This window comes from Dendrobates tinctorius, unplaced genomic scaffold, assembly GCF_039654945.1.
Source record: "Dendrobates tinctorius isolate UK_male_01 unplaced genomic scaffold, ASM3965494v1 ptg000086l, whole genome shotgun sequence".
Taxonomy (NCBI): domain Eukaryota; kingdom Metazoa; phylum Chordata; class Amphibia; order Anura; family Dendrobatidae; genus Dendrobates; species Dendrobates tinctorius.
Window position 1 is genome coordinate 70,169,571 of NW_027361754.1, and position 17,867 is coordinate 70,187,437.

Genomic DNA, 17,867 nt, shown 5'->3' on the forward strand with positions numbered 1-17,867 from the left:
GGGCATAGCTAGGCATGGTTATGGGGGCATAGCTAGGCATGGTTATGGGGGCATAACTAGGCATGGTTATAGGGCAATAAGCAGACACAGTAACAGGGTCCATCACTGAATGGACATGTTTATGGGGGGCATCTGTAGACATGGTTATAGGGCAATAACTAGACATGGTTACAGGGGCATAATAATATATGGTTATAGGGTAATAAGAACATAACATAGTAACATAGTTATTAAGGTTGATGGAAGACGTTGGCTATGTGCACACGCTGCGGTTTTTGCTGCGGTTCCGTGCGGTTTTGACCCTGCGGAACCGCAGCAGTTCCGCAGACATGGTACAGTACTATGTAACCCTATGGGTTTTCAAAACTGCTGTGCTCAAGCTGCGTTTTTTTCCGTGCGGTTTTGCTGCGGGTTTTTTTCCGCAGCATGTCAATTGTTTGGGCGGTTTCACACCTTTAACATAGTAGAGGTGTGAAACCGCAGGGGAAAACCGCAGGTGAATCTGCAGCGTGTGCACATAGCCTAAAAGTCCATCTAGTTCAACCCATATCCTGCCCTAACATGTTGATCCAGAAGCCATAGTAACGGGGTCCATCACTGGATGGACATAGTTATGGGGGCATCTGTAGACATGGTTATAGGGCAATACTAGACATGGTTACGGGGTCTATCACTGGATGGACATAGTTATGGGGGCATCTGTAGACATGGTTATAGGGCAATACTAGACATGGTTATAGGGCAATACTAGACATGGTTACGGGGTCCATCACTGGATGGACATGGTTATATAAGAAGTCATGGTTATAGGGTCCATCCCATCACTAGAGAGCAGTGCCGACCCTGTCACCCAGCTTTCCCAGTGACCGGACCCAGGGGAGCGCTCCTGTCTGCACGCTCGGCTCTGCTGCATCTCCCACCTCACCCCGCTGAGTCCCAGCTGGAAGTAACGTGGCTCCCAGCAAGTCCTTTCATGCAGACAGCCCTGAGGGAGGGTGGAGAGAGCGGGGAGGAAGGAGTGTGTGTCTCCTGTGTTGTGCTCATGGGGGAGGGGATCAACTACAAGCAACAGCCGCTCACCAGTCGTGAGACATCCCCGACACTTCACCCGTCAGTCAGGCTTAATGGGGTATAAAAGCCGCCTGCCGCAGCCAGGACAGTGACCCGATGCCGGGCGCTGCGCTCTAGGCGCTGGCACAGCTGACGGGGGCGACTCGCACAAGTGGATGGTAAAGTTCGCAGCGGACTGGCACGGAGGCGGCATCAGCATGGAGTGGAGGTGCCTGGGCAAGCTGCTACTCCTGCCGGTGCAGATGGTCCTCTGTGTGATCAGGGCGGCAGTCTGCCTGGTAGTGCCCACCCGGCCGAGAGACCTGCGAGGGGACACTGTGCTCATCACCGGCGGGGGCAGGGGCATAGGCAGGCATCTAGCCAAGGAGTTTGCCAAGCAAGGGTCTAAGAAGGTAAGTGGTGCCCACCTGGAATCCGTGTTCTGCCAAGTCTCCCATGCTGCCAGCATGGGGTGGCAAACCTTACTAGAAGCCTGGCAAGGTTGCCCACCTAATGGTAGAGAAGTCTCGGTGCCCCCCACACAATGGCCGCATTAGGGAGGTTGGCATGGCTGTGCAGCACCCAGGCAAGAAACCCAGCATGGCAGATGTGGGGAATATTAACCTGCTGGTATATCGGCGCTTTCTCCAGGCATGTGTATGACATGGGCATGCCTGGCATCGGTTATAAAGCCGCGACCCCTACATAGATGGCATCGTCTGCCCATAGTGCCCCCTATACTGTGCTGGGCATGAGCTGAGCACTGATCATACTGGAACTTGGTGGAGAAGCAGTACCAAGGGCACCGTGCTCTGCCATACTGTGTGCGCTAAATGAGAAGTGGGTGCATGATATATTATATTTTAATTTTTTTTCTTCATAATTGTATAATGTTTTTGTTATGAAATACATAATTTTCATTTTATATTTTCCTAAAATATATATCTGCGTATATGTATGAATATGTAAACCTGTGTATAATATACATTTTTATTAAATACAGGCTTAAAAAAAAATAATATGAGTATATATATAAATGAGTCTTTTTATTACATACAGGTTTAAATATTCATAATCTATAATATATCTATCGCTTCATTATTATAACATTTCTAACCCTGCATTAAGCCACCTCTGGCACACTTTACCCCAGGGGTCATTGGCCTCCTAGCAGTTGACTTGCTTCTTTGTAGACTTTCTGATCCCTTGATTCAGGTCCATTGACCCCCCCAGCCCAGATACCAGAGTGCACAGACTTGTCTGGCAACTTATGGGTTATTTTGTTCTCGTGTGTGTGGTTGAAGAGGAGCCAAGCCGGTCTGAGATCACTTGCACCTTCCTTGCCTGTCTTAAGTGGCGTCAAGGTTTGGGCAGGAGAGGTGGCTGCGGGTTGAGGTCATTTGGAAATGCCCCAAATTCCAGCGTCCCGACTCCCCAGGGCACGTTATAGCTCCGCACTGAGTCACATTGAGTCCTGACTTGGTGAATGCGTTTGGTTTGCAGGTTGTTGCGAAAGGGACTGGGGACAAGGTCCACAATGGGGACATGATGTGATCTCTGAACCCAAATGTTAGATTTCTGAGTAAACCTCTTGCTTGTTGCAGTCAGATGGTTCAAGCTCATGATCCGCTCCAGAAATAGATCTGGGTGGAACGTAACATCTTGGCAGAGCGGAGAACCCACTATTTAAAAAGATACAACGTTCTGTTGCCTCCTTCCATCATTCATTCATTGTGGTTTTTCTGTAGGGAAGACCTCCTGGTACAGTGCATTACTCTGCCCGGGAGACGGACAGGGCATGTATTCTAGATCCCAGGTACATCAAGTGTTGCCATAACAAAATAGGATGTCCTTTATACGTCAGTACCCGGGGGGGGGGCATCTTGTAGGGTGGTGATGATGATGATGATAGAGCGTCATAAATACGCCTAAAGGGTCTGTGACAATGATCAACTCTAAGTAGAACATTAATGAACCTTTAATTTCTGGCCTAAAGTATTCTTGGACTTTTTCTAAAGAGGGTTTGTCCAAAACTGGACACTTGTTTGCAGAACTGTAGCTCAGCCTAATTTAGTGCAACTGCTGGGCTACAGTATCAGACCGAGCTCGTGGGCTCTGGAAAAGAGAAGGAAACCATGTCTTGTTTTTTCTTTGTTTTCTAATTCTGGACAACCCCTTTCAATGTCGATTCTTTGACATTGATGAAACTTCACACCTGGACGTTCCGGCTGTTGAGTCGAGCACTGTCCCCTTTGGGACTGCATGGTATTGTGCCATAGTGAATGTTGGCTCTCCACACACACACCGTATATTCCTGCACTCTGGCATCTTGACAGTTGACAAGGTTACAAAATGCACCGCCTGCGCTTAATCATAACCTCAATCAGCGGACATGGCTGCATGCTGGGAGTAGTTGTTTTACAGACAATGATGATCCATAGACTGGAGAGCACCGCTCCGGACCCTAATGCCCTATAACACTTTGTGACCTGTTAGGAGACCAAAATTCTTGGCGTTTGGACACCATGTTGGCAGTTGGGCCGCAGGCTTATGGCCAATACTAGTCCAGACTCTTCCCAGTAGGAAAACTACAACTCCCAACAAGCTCTGATATTTTTATACAACTTCTTGATGTGTAAAGAACTGATCCAGCTTCCCTTCCTAATGTGGTACTCCAAGGATCAGATGGCATGTAGGACTCCTAAGGGGGTGCACTGACTCTTGGGACCCAATGCGTTTTTTTTTTTTTTTTTTAGCAGATCATCTAGGAGTAAAAATAACACTCAGCACTGTGAAGGTTAAAACTTTACCTCTTTATTAAAAATGTGTAAACTGGAGTTCTTCCTCCACGCGTTTCTGGTCCTACTTGTAGCTTGAGTACGACCTGAAACGCGTGACGTGAAGGATGCCAGTTGGCTTTTTCAGTACGTGGATTATCAATAAAGAGGATGAAGTGTTCACCTTCATGACAGGTTTATGAGTAGTGGTTTCATTAAAAACAGGCACACGTTGAGTGTGCGCCATAAGGTAGTCCTCCTTCTCCTGGACGTCACGAGTGGTGACTTAAGTGGTCGTTGTGCGGTGTTTAGATCGTGTCTGGTTTATGAGCTTCAGAAGCTACTTGTGACCGTCCCCTAGTGTAACTACAATGTAAGCGCTCGGTGCGCTGGCAGGACGCCAGCTCTTGACATCTCTAGCGGGACCTTCTGTCTGTAGGTGATGTCATATCAGGATTTTGTCTGGTAATTTTTATAAATATTTACTTCCTTTGTAGCACTTAGTTCATTATGTTATAATGTAGCACAAGAAACTGTTTGCCTGTCAATTCCCTTATGTACCCTACCGGAGCCCCTGTCATACCCCTTACCCCTGTGAATTTCCTAAATCCTCATTTCTTATACATGGAGCATTTCTGACACTCTATAAGATCGTATATTGGGGGATTGCATGAATAACAATTTCCTAATTGTAGGTTTACCGTGGCCTACATGAGTGTACGTTACAGGAGGGCAGTTCTTCGCTGTGCTGTACAGTTCTTCCATTTTGGGTTACGGCTTTAGGACTCATCCATATAAGTGTCCAGAGCAGTTTTCCCTCCAAATTCCAGTCCTCAAAGAGATCATGGAGATGCAAGAAGAAGATGGAAGTCCTGCCCGTGTTTCCCATTGAAGACACGTGTATTGTTATAATGCATTTGAATGTGTGATGTGTATCGTGACATGTTATTAGGAATAGAGTAGTAGTCTGCCTGGCAGAAGGGAGTTAATAGGCACATTTAGGGTTTATAGTTGGGACTAGCCCATAGTGGGAGGGGCTCAAGTAAAGTGTCAAGAAGTCAGAGTGCAACCGAAGCAGTCCTAAGGTCTGACTAGGCAGCAGAGCCGCGTGATGTTATTGCCCTTGACGTGTGTGGAGACCGAGGCAGTGGATAGTGAGATCCCGAGTAGAGAGAGGAAAAGTGAGTGGTGCAGCGGAGACATGTCCTGGGAAAGGACACCTAGCAGAACGGCCCCAAGTTTGGCAAAGTGAAGTGCGACGTTATGCACCCGCTATCTATGTACAAAATCACCAAATTGATGTTCAGGAAAAGATTGGTTGGTAGCCTTCCTCAATGAACTTAACACTATCTGATCCTGGCCAGCCGAAATCACTGGCATCCTGTAGCCTGTAAGGGCGTAGTGCCTCCATAGACAAAGCCCACACACCCAGCTTCATGTAGCGTGCTGGGGTCTGGAAGATGAATACTTCGTCAATAGCTACCACTCCATGCTTGGTGTAGTTAGCAGGATAGAGCAGAGCCGAAATCCCAGTGAGCTGGTAACAGGCGCATTTGGAAGCCCCTCCAGAAAGTCTGCCATGGTACCATACGCAGGCTGATAACTAGTAGTCAGACCTTAGGTCTGCTTCTGTTGCACACTGGACCCTATCTGACTTCCTCATAGGAAATGGTCTGTCCCTTCAGTTTAGCCCCTACCACTATGGGCTAGTCCCAACTATAAACCCTAAGGGTCCCATTTCACATAGCGACGCACCAGCGATCCCGACAACGATATGACCTGGTAGGGATCGCTGGTGCGTGGCTACATGGTCGCTAGTAAGCTGCCAAACAGGCAAATCTCTTCAACGATGCGACCTGGTAAGGATCGCTGTTGCGTTGTCACACAGCAGCTATTCTGAACGATTCCAACCTGCGTCCCTGAGTTCTGCGTCGCCCAGGACATTCAAGCACAATCAGCGATATCCAGCAGGGGGGCCGATTGCCGCTATTTGTCACATGTAGCGAGATCGCTGTTGCGTCACTAAATCGGTGGCGAATCAGCGATCTCGCTATGTGAGATGGGGCCTTAACTGTCCCTATTAACTCCCTGCTGCTGGGCAAACTACTACTCTGTCTAATAACAGATGTCACTATACACATTCAAATGCATTATAACAATACATCTCTTCAAGGGGGTACACGGGCAGGACTTCCATCTTACACATTTCAGGATTTCCTTATCCAAGATCTCCTTGCAGAGAATGACATGCTATGCATGTCGAGATGAGGAGACTTAAAGCTGCAATGCTCCTCTGGGAAATATGCTAATTATACAAAATTTCTCTTCAGAGAGGAAGAGGACTAGAACTCTAGTGCCACCTATTGGAAGTAGCAATCCTAAAAGTCAATGTCGACCCTTTAACGAGCCTTGTTACATGACTTGGGATAAAAGCCAAGTACTGACGAGGGGCAGTACCCCGAAATACAGTGTCTGCAAATTGAGATTCTGGCTTGGCTTTTATCCTAAGTCATGTAACAAGGCTTTTGAAAGGGTTGACATTGACTTTTAGGATTGCTACTTCCAATAGGTGGCACTAGAGTTCTAGTCCTCTTCCTCTCTGAAGAGACAATTTGCATAATTAGGATTTCCTTAGTATTGCACAGGTGATAATTCCAAGGAAATCCTAAACACATGACCTGTTTTGGCTCTTGAGAACTCGTGAGTTGGGGGAACACTGGAGTAGACTAAGTAAAGTTGCCATGTTCTATCATAGAAAGGAAACTGATGTTCTTGATTCATGGGGCACCCACACTTTGGGACTCGGGAGATACTTATACGGTTCAACTCTGTCCACATAACTGGTCATCCCTTTATGGGTATGGTGTGGCTGATGTTTGTATGTAGCACAGTGCTGAAAATGACTGTACAGTAGATATTTGTTGAACAGACAGTATTGATGGGACCTGCTGACATTAAAATGTTTGACGGGTGGAAATGGACATTAAGGTTACCCCTATATAACATGCAAGAGCTGTCCAGTAAACATGCACGCTTAATTGAATAAGTAGGCAGGAAGACTCAGACTTCCTTTGGCAGCTGCTTGTCTTCCCAAGGAACAAAGGATTTGGGGTGTTAAAATACAACATGCCTCCCCTATGGGGGTGAGTTGGGGGACACCATACACAGAGTCGATGATACAGATGACTGGCTTCGTTTTTGAAACCTCTGAACTGGCCCCTCAATGTAAGAACTTCTCATTTTCTTCTTTGTGGGCCAAGGGAACAAGACCCAAGAAGAAAATCTTTCCCAGGTCAACTGGATGATCTATAACCCAAACTGCTGGCCATAAATTCCACCAACGCTGTAAATAAAGTTCTCTTGGGTTCTAAATCTCGGGACGTTCCCCTCTGTTTTACTGAAGCATGTTTTATGGACCAGCACGCCTCTCATTTCTCATGTAGGAGACTGCGCTCCCCAGAATTTCACACTGGCACAAAGGGGCATTGTTCAAGTCAACTGCATGTGGAGGCAATTATTTGAAACTTGGTTCTTGTGAATCCATTGAGATTTTGTTCCCTGGCTAATGAATTGTAGCATACAGCTTCAAGCGTTCTGTAGCCGGGGCACGTCGCTGTCTTGTCTCCGGTACTGAGTGTCATTTTTAACTGCACCTCTACGCCGTTTTTTTTTGGGGGGGGAACTGAATGTGTGAAGGCTAACCTGTCATCCTCGTAAATGTACTCTTCTTAGTGAGTTGTGAACAGTCTGTCTTCACAGCTACCAAGTTTATTTTAAGCTGGTGAACACATGGAGCCTGCCTCCACGTTGAAGGATTTTGCACGGACTAAAGAATAAAGTCCTCTTTAAACTGGGATTATAAAGAGAAATGGTAAGTCTATGACATTTGACCTCTTCAGATTAAACCAACAAGTTGACTCTCTGGTTAAACCTTGTTGACTTATTGCGCTGACATCTTGGGTGTGACTCCAGCAATGTCAAAATCCACATGGCGTTGTGATTTTTATTTTTTGCGCAGTCTTTGATTCTGTTTACTCCTGTTTCTCACACTTCAAAAATGTACTGATGGGTCAAATTGGCCCCTGATTCTTCTGGACCGTATTTTCACATCTAAAGGGGGTTATTTTCTTCTTCCATCCTCGGGAGTGCACTGCTCCTCTGGCTCCCGGCTTGCTAGAGGGTGGTGTGTTCCTCAAGACTGACAGCATGGCTGCACCTCAGTTCTGCTCACAATAAAGATGACAGATCCAGAGATCTGGCTAGCTTCGGTGCAGCACTTACAAGCTCTACCACAAAGGACATGTGAGCGCTGCACTAGTTTCCTATGAAACCTGCTACTGTAGAGGTGGCCAGTAACCTAAGCAAGGAGCTGTACATAGTACAAATAAAAATTATTCCGTTCTTAAGAATGGAGAGAAATTGTAATAAGAGGTAAATTGCAAAAAACAACAATTGTGCAATTTTACCAACTTCAGAAGTTGAGATGGTTCAGTTATATCGACATACAGTGAAATGTTGCATATCTGTTCCCACTCACCCATTCTAGTTGGAATGTTTGGGAAAAACCTAAGACTGCGCTTGGATGACATCTGAGTCCGTCTGACTTCAGTGCATAGAGAAGATGGAGAAATCTTGTTCATCTTCTCCTCATCTTTGCTACTATTCTCTCTTCTGACAATATCAGATCGCACTATTTACTCATATACCACCATTAGTTCCACAGCGCTTTACAGACATTATTGGCACTGTCGCCGATGGGGCTCACATCCATATTCCCTATCAGTATGTCTTTGGAATGTGGGAGGAAACCCACGCAAACACAGGGAGAACATACAAACTTCTTGCAAATGTTGTCATTGGTGGGATTTGAACCCAGGACTCCAGCGCTGCAGTGCTAACCACTGAGCCACCATGCCGCACTATGCTGACACTTGGATAAAACTGAGAGTCATTGGCATAATCGACCCAATTTGCTCAGATGAGTGAATTTACAGTCGTGTGACTTCCCTTAAACGTTACCATGATTCATTCTAGAATACGTGATCTAAGTCATGGATGCTTGGATTTCCCTATTAGTTGACCTTCAGTTACCAGGTTGAACACAGCCCTTCACAAAAGTTTGAACCTGAGGGTAAAGGTACTGTCACACTTAGCGATGCACCAGCGATCCCAACAACGATATGACGCGGTCAGGATCGCTGGTGCATCGCTAGGTGGTTACTAGTGAGCTGCCAAACAGGCAGATCTCCCCAGCGGCATAGCAGGGGTCGCTACTTACCTGTCAGACGAGGCGATCCTGACGTCCACGCGTCGCTCGTCGGCGCCACAGGAAGCTGACTACTAGAAACGGCCCAGGACGTTCTCGCGTGATCAGCGATAATCAGCGGGGAAGTGGTCGGAAGTAAGTATCAGACATAGCGATATCGCTGCTGCGTCACAAAACCAGTGATGTTACAGCGATATTGCTAGTGATGTCGCTTAGTGTGACAGGCCCTTTAGAGACGCTACCAAGATACCAGGAGATCATTCTCCAAAACAGTGATGTTGACTAGATGCCATCACCTGTGGATCAGTTCCCCACTCCCTTTGAAACTTTTTTGGTGAGACATGACCGAACTGTTATCTGGAGGTGGACATCAAAAGCTACCAAAGATCTTGTCAGTCCTCTTCCACCATTACAAAACAATAAAATGCAACAGTTGGGTGGTCCCATCGGGACTTGCGTCTAAATCCCCCGCAAACTGTATTCAGACGTATACACCGATGGGGCCACTGACTATAATGGTGCTGGCCGAGCAAATGTGCGCTCTGCCATGCATCATTTTTGGGCAGGCACCCAGACTTGATCTACTACAGGGCCACTGAACGGACGCTGGCACGCTATGACAGCACCCTTATCTAAAAAGTGTAGATAAACCAGTCTGACCAAGACCTGCTAGAAGAACCCAGCTATTGATATGGAGCCTTCCCAATAATAAATTTTATTTCTATAGTGCCGACATATTCCGCAGCACTTTACATTTCGGAGGGGATTTGTACAGACAATAGACATTACAGCATAACAATAATCACATATATCATAACGGATACCAAGAGGAATGAGGGCCCTGCTCGCAAGCTTACAGTCTGAGGAAAGAGGTAGACACGAAAGTTGGGTGGTAACAGTTGCCCTGATTGTATGGACCAGCCATAATGTTAAGTGTGTAACAGTACAGACACAGAGGGCTAATGGATGCATAAAGCATGTGGGAACATGATGCGGGGAACCTGGTTATGGTAAAACTTTTGACTGTGTCACACAGGGATAGATTAGGTTAATGTTTTGAGGCGATAGGCCAGTCTGAATAAACGCGTTTTCAGGGCATGCTTAAAATTGTGGGGATTGGGGACTAATCGTATTGACCTGGGAAGTGCATTCCAAAGAATTGGTGCGGCACGTGTAAAGTCTTGGAGAAGAAACTCGCTGTCAAAAATAACTTTTTTTTTTAAGTTTTACCCCATGTAAAGGTAGTTAACATTGGCATTGAATTATTAGACAGAATACAAGTCCTCCATACACATTAGATGGCTGTCGCCTGAAGCATGCTTTGGCCGATCATTCAGCCGGCAGCCATCTCTCATCCACTGGAGACCTTATCAATCGCAAACTTATATAAAGATGATCTGAGTAGATTGGTAAATTAATAAGATGCTGCCTCTGTCTGTACATAGTGATTCATGTATAATGTGCCAAGTACTGCTCATAGAGGGTGGTGGCTCAGTTTTCCACAGAGGCCCACCGGAGGATTCTCCTGCGGGCCAGTCCAAGCCTGTCGCTTTAACAGTTGCAAGATGCCTTAAACTTTTTTTGCATTGGGATGCACTTTAAAAAAGATGCTGTCTTTTGGTTCCAGTTTTGGCAGAAAAAAAACCCAAAGTCAACAAAGGTGTAGGATCAATGACATGATTGAGTTACTTGGAAATCGGTAACATTTTTTTTTTTTTTTTTTTTTTTGACAGCATATCATTAGTGAATGGTATTTGACAAATGCAGACCCCCGGTTTACAATTTCTACCCTTCATTTCCTCCCAACATTTTCTTCCTATGGTCATCAATTGTTACTGACATAACGTTTCGTGAATGTTCCCCCTCGAGACCTTGAAGTTGTCGAACATTTTCCTAACTTCCTTTCTTGTCCTTGTGCTCCTATTACATGGCAAATAGTTTGAGAATTGCAGATAATTGTCCTCAATTTCAGATAACGAGGATGAGATGCTTTTTCCCCCACCACCCCCCTCTATCCATCTCCTTCTAAAAGGATATTCATTTTTGTCAAAGATTTAAGACCTCCACTTCTAACTATGATCCAGTAGACTGCAATTCATTCTGCCCAGGACAGAAGCTTCCAGCTCGCCACTGATTTATGGAGCCTATTGAGTTTTTTTCACAGTACATTGAGTTTGAATTATCAAGTGCTGGAGCTGGGCAATTTGTCTATAATAATACCATTAGGGATATTAGTCCTGAAATGGCTTTGTAAATGCCAGTGGGTAGGATAAGATGGAGCGATCTGCATCGGATAACGCTTGACCACATCAACGTAGATTTGTGACCTTGGTTTTCTTTTAGCTTCAAGTCCAATTATGTAATTTGCTACTTCATTTTGTTTTTTTGCCTCAATTATAACCTTTTGACTGGCCTTCTACACCTAGGCCCGTAACATCAAAATTGTTTGTCCATTTTTCTGGAGTAACTTGTATCTTATTTTAGAATTTGCACCTTCTCTGTATCAAAAAATAAATTGCGCAGAATTTAAAGTATCAAGTCTTTCAAATTAATTTAAAACATTTTACTCTTTTTAGGGGACCGCATCTCATTCCTGTTTCTGGCAAAGTTTAATTTGGCACATTTTAAGACAAACTTTTTAAAGGATTTGCAACTTTTATTGCACTAAATATCACAAAATGGTTAAAAACAAAAATAAAGGGCAATTGTATATGTAACTGGGTGTGTTTAAGTGAATGGACCAGAGAGAAATATTCTGTTTTAGGACTTCTATTGCTAAAGTCACATTTTTATACTTTTAGGACTTGTACTTCAGCTATTTATTTTTATGGGTTAAAAATAAAGTGACTGCCATCTTCCAAAAAATGGTGCCAAGCCTACCCATGCATTGTATCTGGTATTACAGCTCATCCCATTCATGTGATTAGGGCTGAGTTGCAGTTCGGTACATACGGGACTGGTGACGCTCTTTCTGAAAGAAGGTAGCCATGTCTATAAAATCTTGGACAACTCTTAAGTAGCCTAAAAAAAGTTGGCCAGACTCATCAATTTCTGATTTCTATGTATGGATTGGGGGAGGGTTCTACATTAAGAAAAGTTGGTGGGGAGATGAGCTTCTGCCAGAGTAGGTTGGCAGCAGCTTATTCCCCTCTCGCCATTAAAGTAAACATGCATGCACCCCTGATCTGAGCATGCATGTTTATCTTGTAATAGCTGTTGGCCATTTTATTTATGTGCTAGGCCGAACCAGAAGAACAATTCTGCGGCTCTCACATAGATTTGAGGGCTGTTTTGCAGTTTGAGAGATCTTGCATCTGTGATCAGACTATATGGGGCCCTGCTGTGGTGGGAGTTTCACCCCTGTTGTGTCTGGTTTTGAAATGTTTAATTTATTTTTTAAAGTCTTCTTCACCTTTTCTGATGCTAATTTCTTTGTTTGGCCCGTAAAGGCACAGGAGGTTTGCTTCCATTATACAGTAGTCAGTGGGTGGGTGACTTTCTTTCAGTACCACAAAGAAAGGCTGGAATAGGTAATGAAGAATCCATAGTAATAATGGCCTCTCCACAATACACCCCACAGTTTCGCCTTAGTTTTTGTGAATGGGTCATTGTTATTAGGGATGAACTCTTCAGACTGGTTTCTTGAAGACTTCAGTTTACAGTAAAATGGACCCCACTGACTCCTATTGTTGGTCTTCTCACTTAAAAAGCCAATATATATTTTAGGAATATATTGGATGATTGAGTGACACACAATGTATATATGGAATTTGTCATACTGTTGGTCTTGCACATGTGGTTAGTTTTTGTCTTAATGGTAAGGTATCACCCAGCCACCCTCGGATCAAAGGACTTCAAAAGCTTCAAGGATTTTGTTAGGCTGGTGAGACCCAAAGCTTATCCTCTTATCTTATTTGAAGAGTTGACTGACTGTTTTATAAAAGAAGCCTTGAACGCTAGTAGACTTTGATGTTGTCTCATCTGTCTTTTATACAGAATCCAGCTCCCTGTCTCCTGTGTGTTATAACCTCTTGGAGTATTGAGCCATTTTGACCAGTTGGGAACAGCATTGTGTAAACTGACCAGACCATACAACATACAGCCATGCATGAAACATAAAATGTTGTCTATGATTCTAGTTTAGGTGAATTAAAGCTAAAATCCCCCCCACCACCAGCCCGTTCTCTGCCGAGTCCTAGCAGACAAAGTTTGGCTCAGCCAAAGCCAAGCACTCCCGTGTTTTCTATAAAAGTGCCACTGCCGGACTCTATCTTCTGCGGGAAGAGTTGGGAGGCCCCCAATGTGCATTAGGCTGTTGGTCGATCTCACCAATATCTGTGGATTAGACCAAACTGTGTTTAATGTGAATGGGGGGCCTTAAGCAGATGAATGCAATGTGCAGCTAGCCATGGACCACTCCAGTGTAGTTGGATTTCTAAACCTTCATGCAACAGCTGCTCCCAAAGTGGAACCTAGATTGGGAAGGATTGGATTTCCATCATTATGCCCCTGATAAGTGGCATCTTCAGTGTTTACTCCCTGCTGTCTACTTCATATTAACATTACCATGACTGGATAGACCCTAGAATAATGGTGCTTTTGCCAATAAGCATCAGATAAGTTGACTTGTACAGAATCCAAAATCTTTTTAGTACATACAACATATAGGTTTTGGTCAAGGTGGACTTGAAATCCTTATTCATTGGCATATGACTTACTAAATTTTTGGAGTAAATTGCTTGAAGCACTCCCCCCCCCCCCCCCCCCCCCCGTCTCCAATTTGCTTCCAAGGACATCTGGCAGATAGTAGTACTAGCCCATTGTTGGACATCAGAGGGTTAGCAGAACCCAGCCAGTGTAACACTGCTAAATGACATGAGCGAAGATATGAAAAGCCCCCATAATCTGATCTTTGAGATAAGTCCTTCGATGTTAAAATAATACACAATAAGCTTTTTGAGCTGTTGGTATGAAGAGATGTTGAAAGCTTCTAGCTGTAGGCCACAATTTGTACAGTGCTCATTCTATCATTTGTGTAATCAAATTCTGTAGAGCGATTCCAGGAATGATTATTCCTCCAGAGTCTAAAAGAAGCCCTCTCGAATTAGAGGCAATCTTAATTTCCCTAGAGGAAGATGAAAGGAACAGCTCATGACTGGGTCTAATTATTTAGTGTCCTAGGTTTATTAATCACAGATTACATTTATATTCTTGTGATAAAGGGATTTAGACGACCTATATTATGAAGCCATGTTTGTATGCAGTTTTTTAAGACTTGGCTTCTAAATGTGGATGTTCTCCATTTTCCAGAACACAGTATCTTATTTTGTTTTTTTTCCCACCTTATCTATGATGACCCACAATAAATGTAGATGATATATTTGCAGTTCTCTCATCCCTTCATAGTTTAGTCTAAAATTCAGGAACTTGTTCCTTCATTATTGAAATTTTAGATGGTATTTTCATGGCAACTTGGGTAAAAAAAAGTTTCGCCTATAGCTATGTAGATGAGGTCTAGGTCAGTGGTAGGTGATGTTGACTTTGATTTTCTATTTTGGCTAAAGTGTAAAGAATTAATATTTAACTGATTTTTGGCTCCCAAGAAACCTAATTGTACACTTTATATGATCCCTATTAGCATTCTGAAATGTCAAGGATAGGTCACCGAGGTAAGGGAAGATGCAACGTAAGGTCCTACTCCTTTACCTCTATTGACCATTCCTAGAGCTCCAATTTTAATTTCACAATGTTTCGGGGTTTTCTATATCAAAACCCCTCTAAGTCAAAAAGTTATCAGCTGTCCCTAGTCAGCTTGGCTGACTTTCCATATATCTTCTTTATTTGCTTCCCTTCCTTCCTAACACCCAAGGCCACTTTTCAGGAACTCAACGTGTCATTCCCACCAGTTTTTATGACTTCCCCAAAAACATATCCTGTGTCAAATACCCATGTGCGCAAAACAGATGAAATGATGAGACTATAAAAGTGCAGGAGCATCAAAGGCTTATACAGTCTCCATTGTCTTCAGATTTTTTTTTTGTGAAACTCTTATGGTTTGGTTAGTGACACTTTAGCCCCTGCGTGAGTCTGCGTATACCAGGAGAGGGAGAGTTGGCACCTTCTCATTTACAGCCCAGGGTTCATCGGTGGGTCAGCCAACTCTTAATGACATCACTCCACTTGTTTACCACTCGGAGGAAGCGCAGCAATGATGGCCTCCAGTACTTAGCAATGACTATGCCTGTCCCAGCTCTGCCAGATAGTGCATGGATAAGGTAGCAACACCAGATCTCCTACAGCCAATGGCTGGCACCGGCCCGACTCGTCCAGCCTCATAATTGGCAATTCTATACTGATGTCTTCCATTTCTCATTTTCTTTTTATTGCATATTTTACCGTAGTTCTATATGGATTTACAAGAATCGAGAAGTAACAAAGCCCATCTGGAAGATTGCCCACACACACTAATATTCCAAATATTGTTTGTCCTTTTGAGAATACCTTTAAAAGGAAAAATGGACTGAGGATTGCCCTAAGAAAAAATGCACTAGACATTTGGGTAATGGGCAGTACCGTAACTAGTGGCCCTGATGCAAAATTTGTCTCTGAACCCCCACCTGCAGATTGGTCAGATGTATGGGCCCTTGTAGTGTTCTAAAGCCTATTAAGACATGCCTCCATCATGTAGTAGTGTCCCCCAACCTGGTTCTCCTTTATTTAATATTGTCCTCCATCCTGGGTCCCTTCCAGTAATAATGCCCTCCATCCTGTGACCCTTCCTGATATAATGTTCCTTATCCCGGGCCCCATCCAGTAATGTCCATCATTCTTATGCTAAATCCAAAGGGAGTTCGTAGCTATATTCCGCGCTGCCGCTTTAGACAAATTCCAGGAGAATGCTGTATGATTGCAGTGGTTTTATTCTATGCGTTCAGGGGTCTTATGCCCCCTTCATCAGGAAATACCACAAAATACATACAGGTATCACAGACATAAATAGGTTTGAAAGGACGCTGGATTTTAAAAAAAAAAAGATCGCCAACAAGTCAGATGATGCAGTGTCAAAGTTCAATGACACCACATGGTTAACAGTTCACCTAGGATATATTACAAAAGTATGCGTATTTAAAAGATTTTTTGATTAAATTTACATTTCCAAAAAAATAATGTCAAATTCATGATTTTAACATGGGGGGGGAAACGAAACTGGAAAAAAAGAGAGGAAAAAAGAAAGAAGCCGGACATCTGTTCAGGTGGACACGAACCTTCAAAAAAAAGGGGGGGGGGGGGGGGGGGGAGGTTTATTCCTGTTCAGAGGTGGATGCCTTATCTCATCCTAACCAGGTGAGCATATTTCAAGATATACTGTCCTTTGTAAAGTGGATAAGACTCTATTGCGCTTTTTGTCCCCCCCCCCCCTTTTTTTTTTTTTGTTTTTTTTTATTTTGCAATAATCATCATTCTTATGCAGCACATTTAAAAAAAAAAAAAAGACACTTTTCCCAACTCCCACGATGTGTGGCGTCCTCTATAGCCGGTAGTTGACTTTGGTGTTCGGCACAGTACCACATAACATCACTGCAATACACTGCCGGTCACGGGCAAGCCAACGTTTGCTGCAGGCCTCTGCCAGCTAATCAGTGTGTATTGCAGTGCAGGGATCTGGCGAGTCCCTTGCACCCCAATGCATTCCACCTGAATGTGTGTCCGAGCACGCATATCCAGGAGAAATGGGTGCTGGCATCGGCAGGGCCTACTCCTGCACAGGCCCGATCCAAAACTCTTCAACCTTGATCGTCTCGCTTCCTTGACAGTGGGTATCACCTAAAAATAATGCCTACCATTCTGCAGCATTGGGTAACACTACTGCTTTACATCACTGGGGTCCTGGGTTCAAATGCCAGGACGGAAAACATCTACAGGGTGTCTGTATATTCTCCCCTTGTTAGCATGGTTTTCCTCCGCGCTCTCAAAAACTTACTGATGGGGGGAAATGGTTTGTGAGCCCCATTGGGGACAGTGATTGAGACTGTAAGGCTGTGTGCACACGCTGCGGATTTTGCTGCGGTTCCGCAGCGGTTTTGGCCGCTGCGGACCCGCAGCAGTTTTTTCTGCGGTGTGCAGTGCAGACGGTGCGGAATTTTCCGCGCGGATTATCTGCGGTTTTCAATCCGCAGAAAGAATTGACATGTCAATTCTTTCTGCGGATTCTCCTGCGGTTTGCCATCTCCTCCATTGAGGAGATGAAAAACCGCAGGGCAAAACCGCAGAGCAATCCGCAGGTCTTTTGACCTGCGGTTTCACCTGCGGATTGTACAAAATCCGCGCGGATGAATCCGCAGCGTGTGCACACAGCCTAATGCACTGCGGAATATAATGGTGCCTACTTTATATAAATTTAGTATTTTAGAAGCATTATTTAATTGTTTTATGTTTACTGGACCGACCCAGTTTTTAACGTTGTTGTTGTGTGTTTTTTTTTTTTTTTTCTTAGTATTGCCATTTCCGTGATTTAAAAAATATACGGTACAGCCCTAGATGTGAAAATGTAATATAAAAGCTGACTTTCCCAATGCGGTACTAGTACCAAACAACTGGTGGATGCAACTCACCTCTCCATATGCTTCAGTTTTGCAGGATAAGTTTTTAAGCCCTGTGCTGCTGTAGGCAGGCTGCACTTTCAATGACCCTGACCCGGTGTTAATAGGATTGCAAAAATTGACTCCTACTTGACCTTTTTTTGCAAACTACCTACCCACGCCCTCCCTTGTTTT

General features: G+C 44.3%; 1 protein-coding gene across 3 annotated transcripts in view; it reads left to right on the forward strand.

Moving 5' to 3' along the window:
• The window catches only part of DHRS3 (dehydrogenase/reductase 3), a 54,913-nt gene that overhangs the window by 25,648 nt on the left and 11,398 nt on the right, over window positions 1–17,867 (forward strand). The window contains exon 1 of one of the 3 annotated variants that reach the window (XM_073585579.1): window positions 1,054–1,463. The exons of the other annotated variants lie outside the window; for them this stretch is intronic. Within the exon in view, the coding sequence (XP_073441680.1) occupies window positions 1,227–1,463 (237 nt within the window). The 5' untranslated portion in view covers window positions 1,054–1,226. Of the gene's footprint in view, window positions 1–1,053; window positions 1,464–17,867 lie in introns of those variants that run through there. 3 annotated transcript variants of the gene reach the window in all.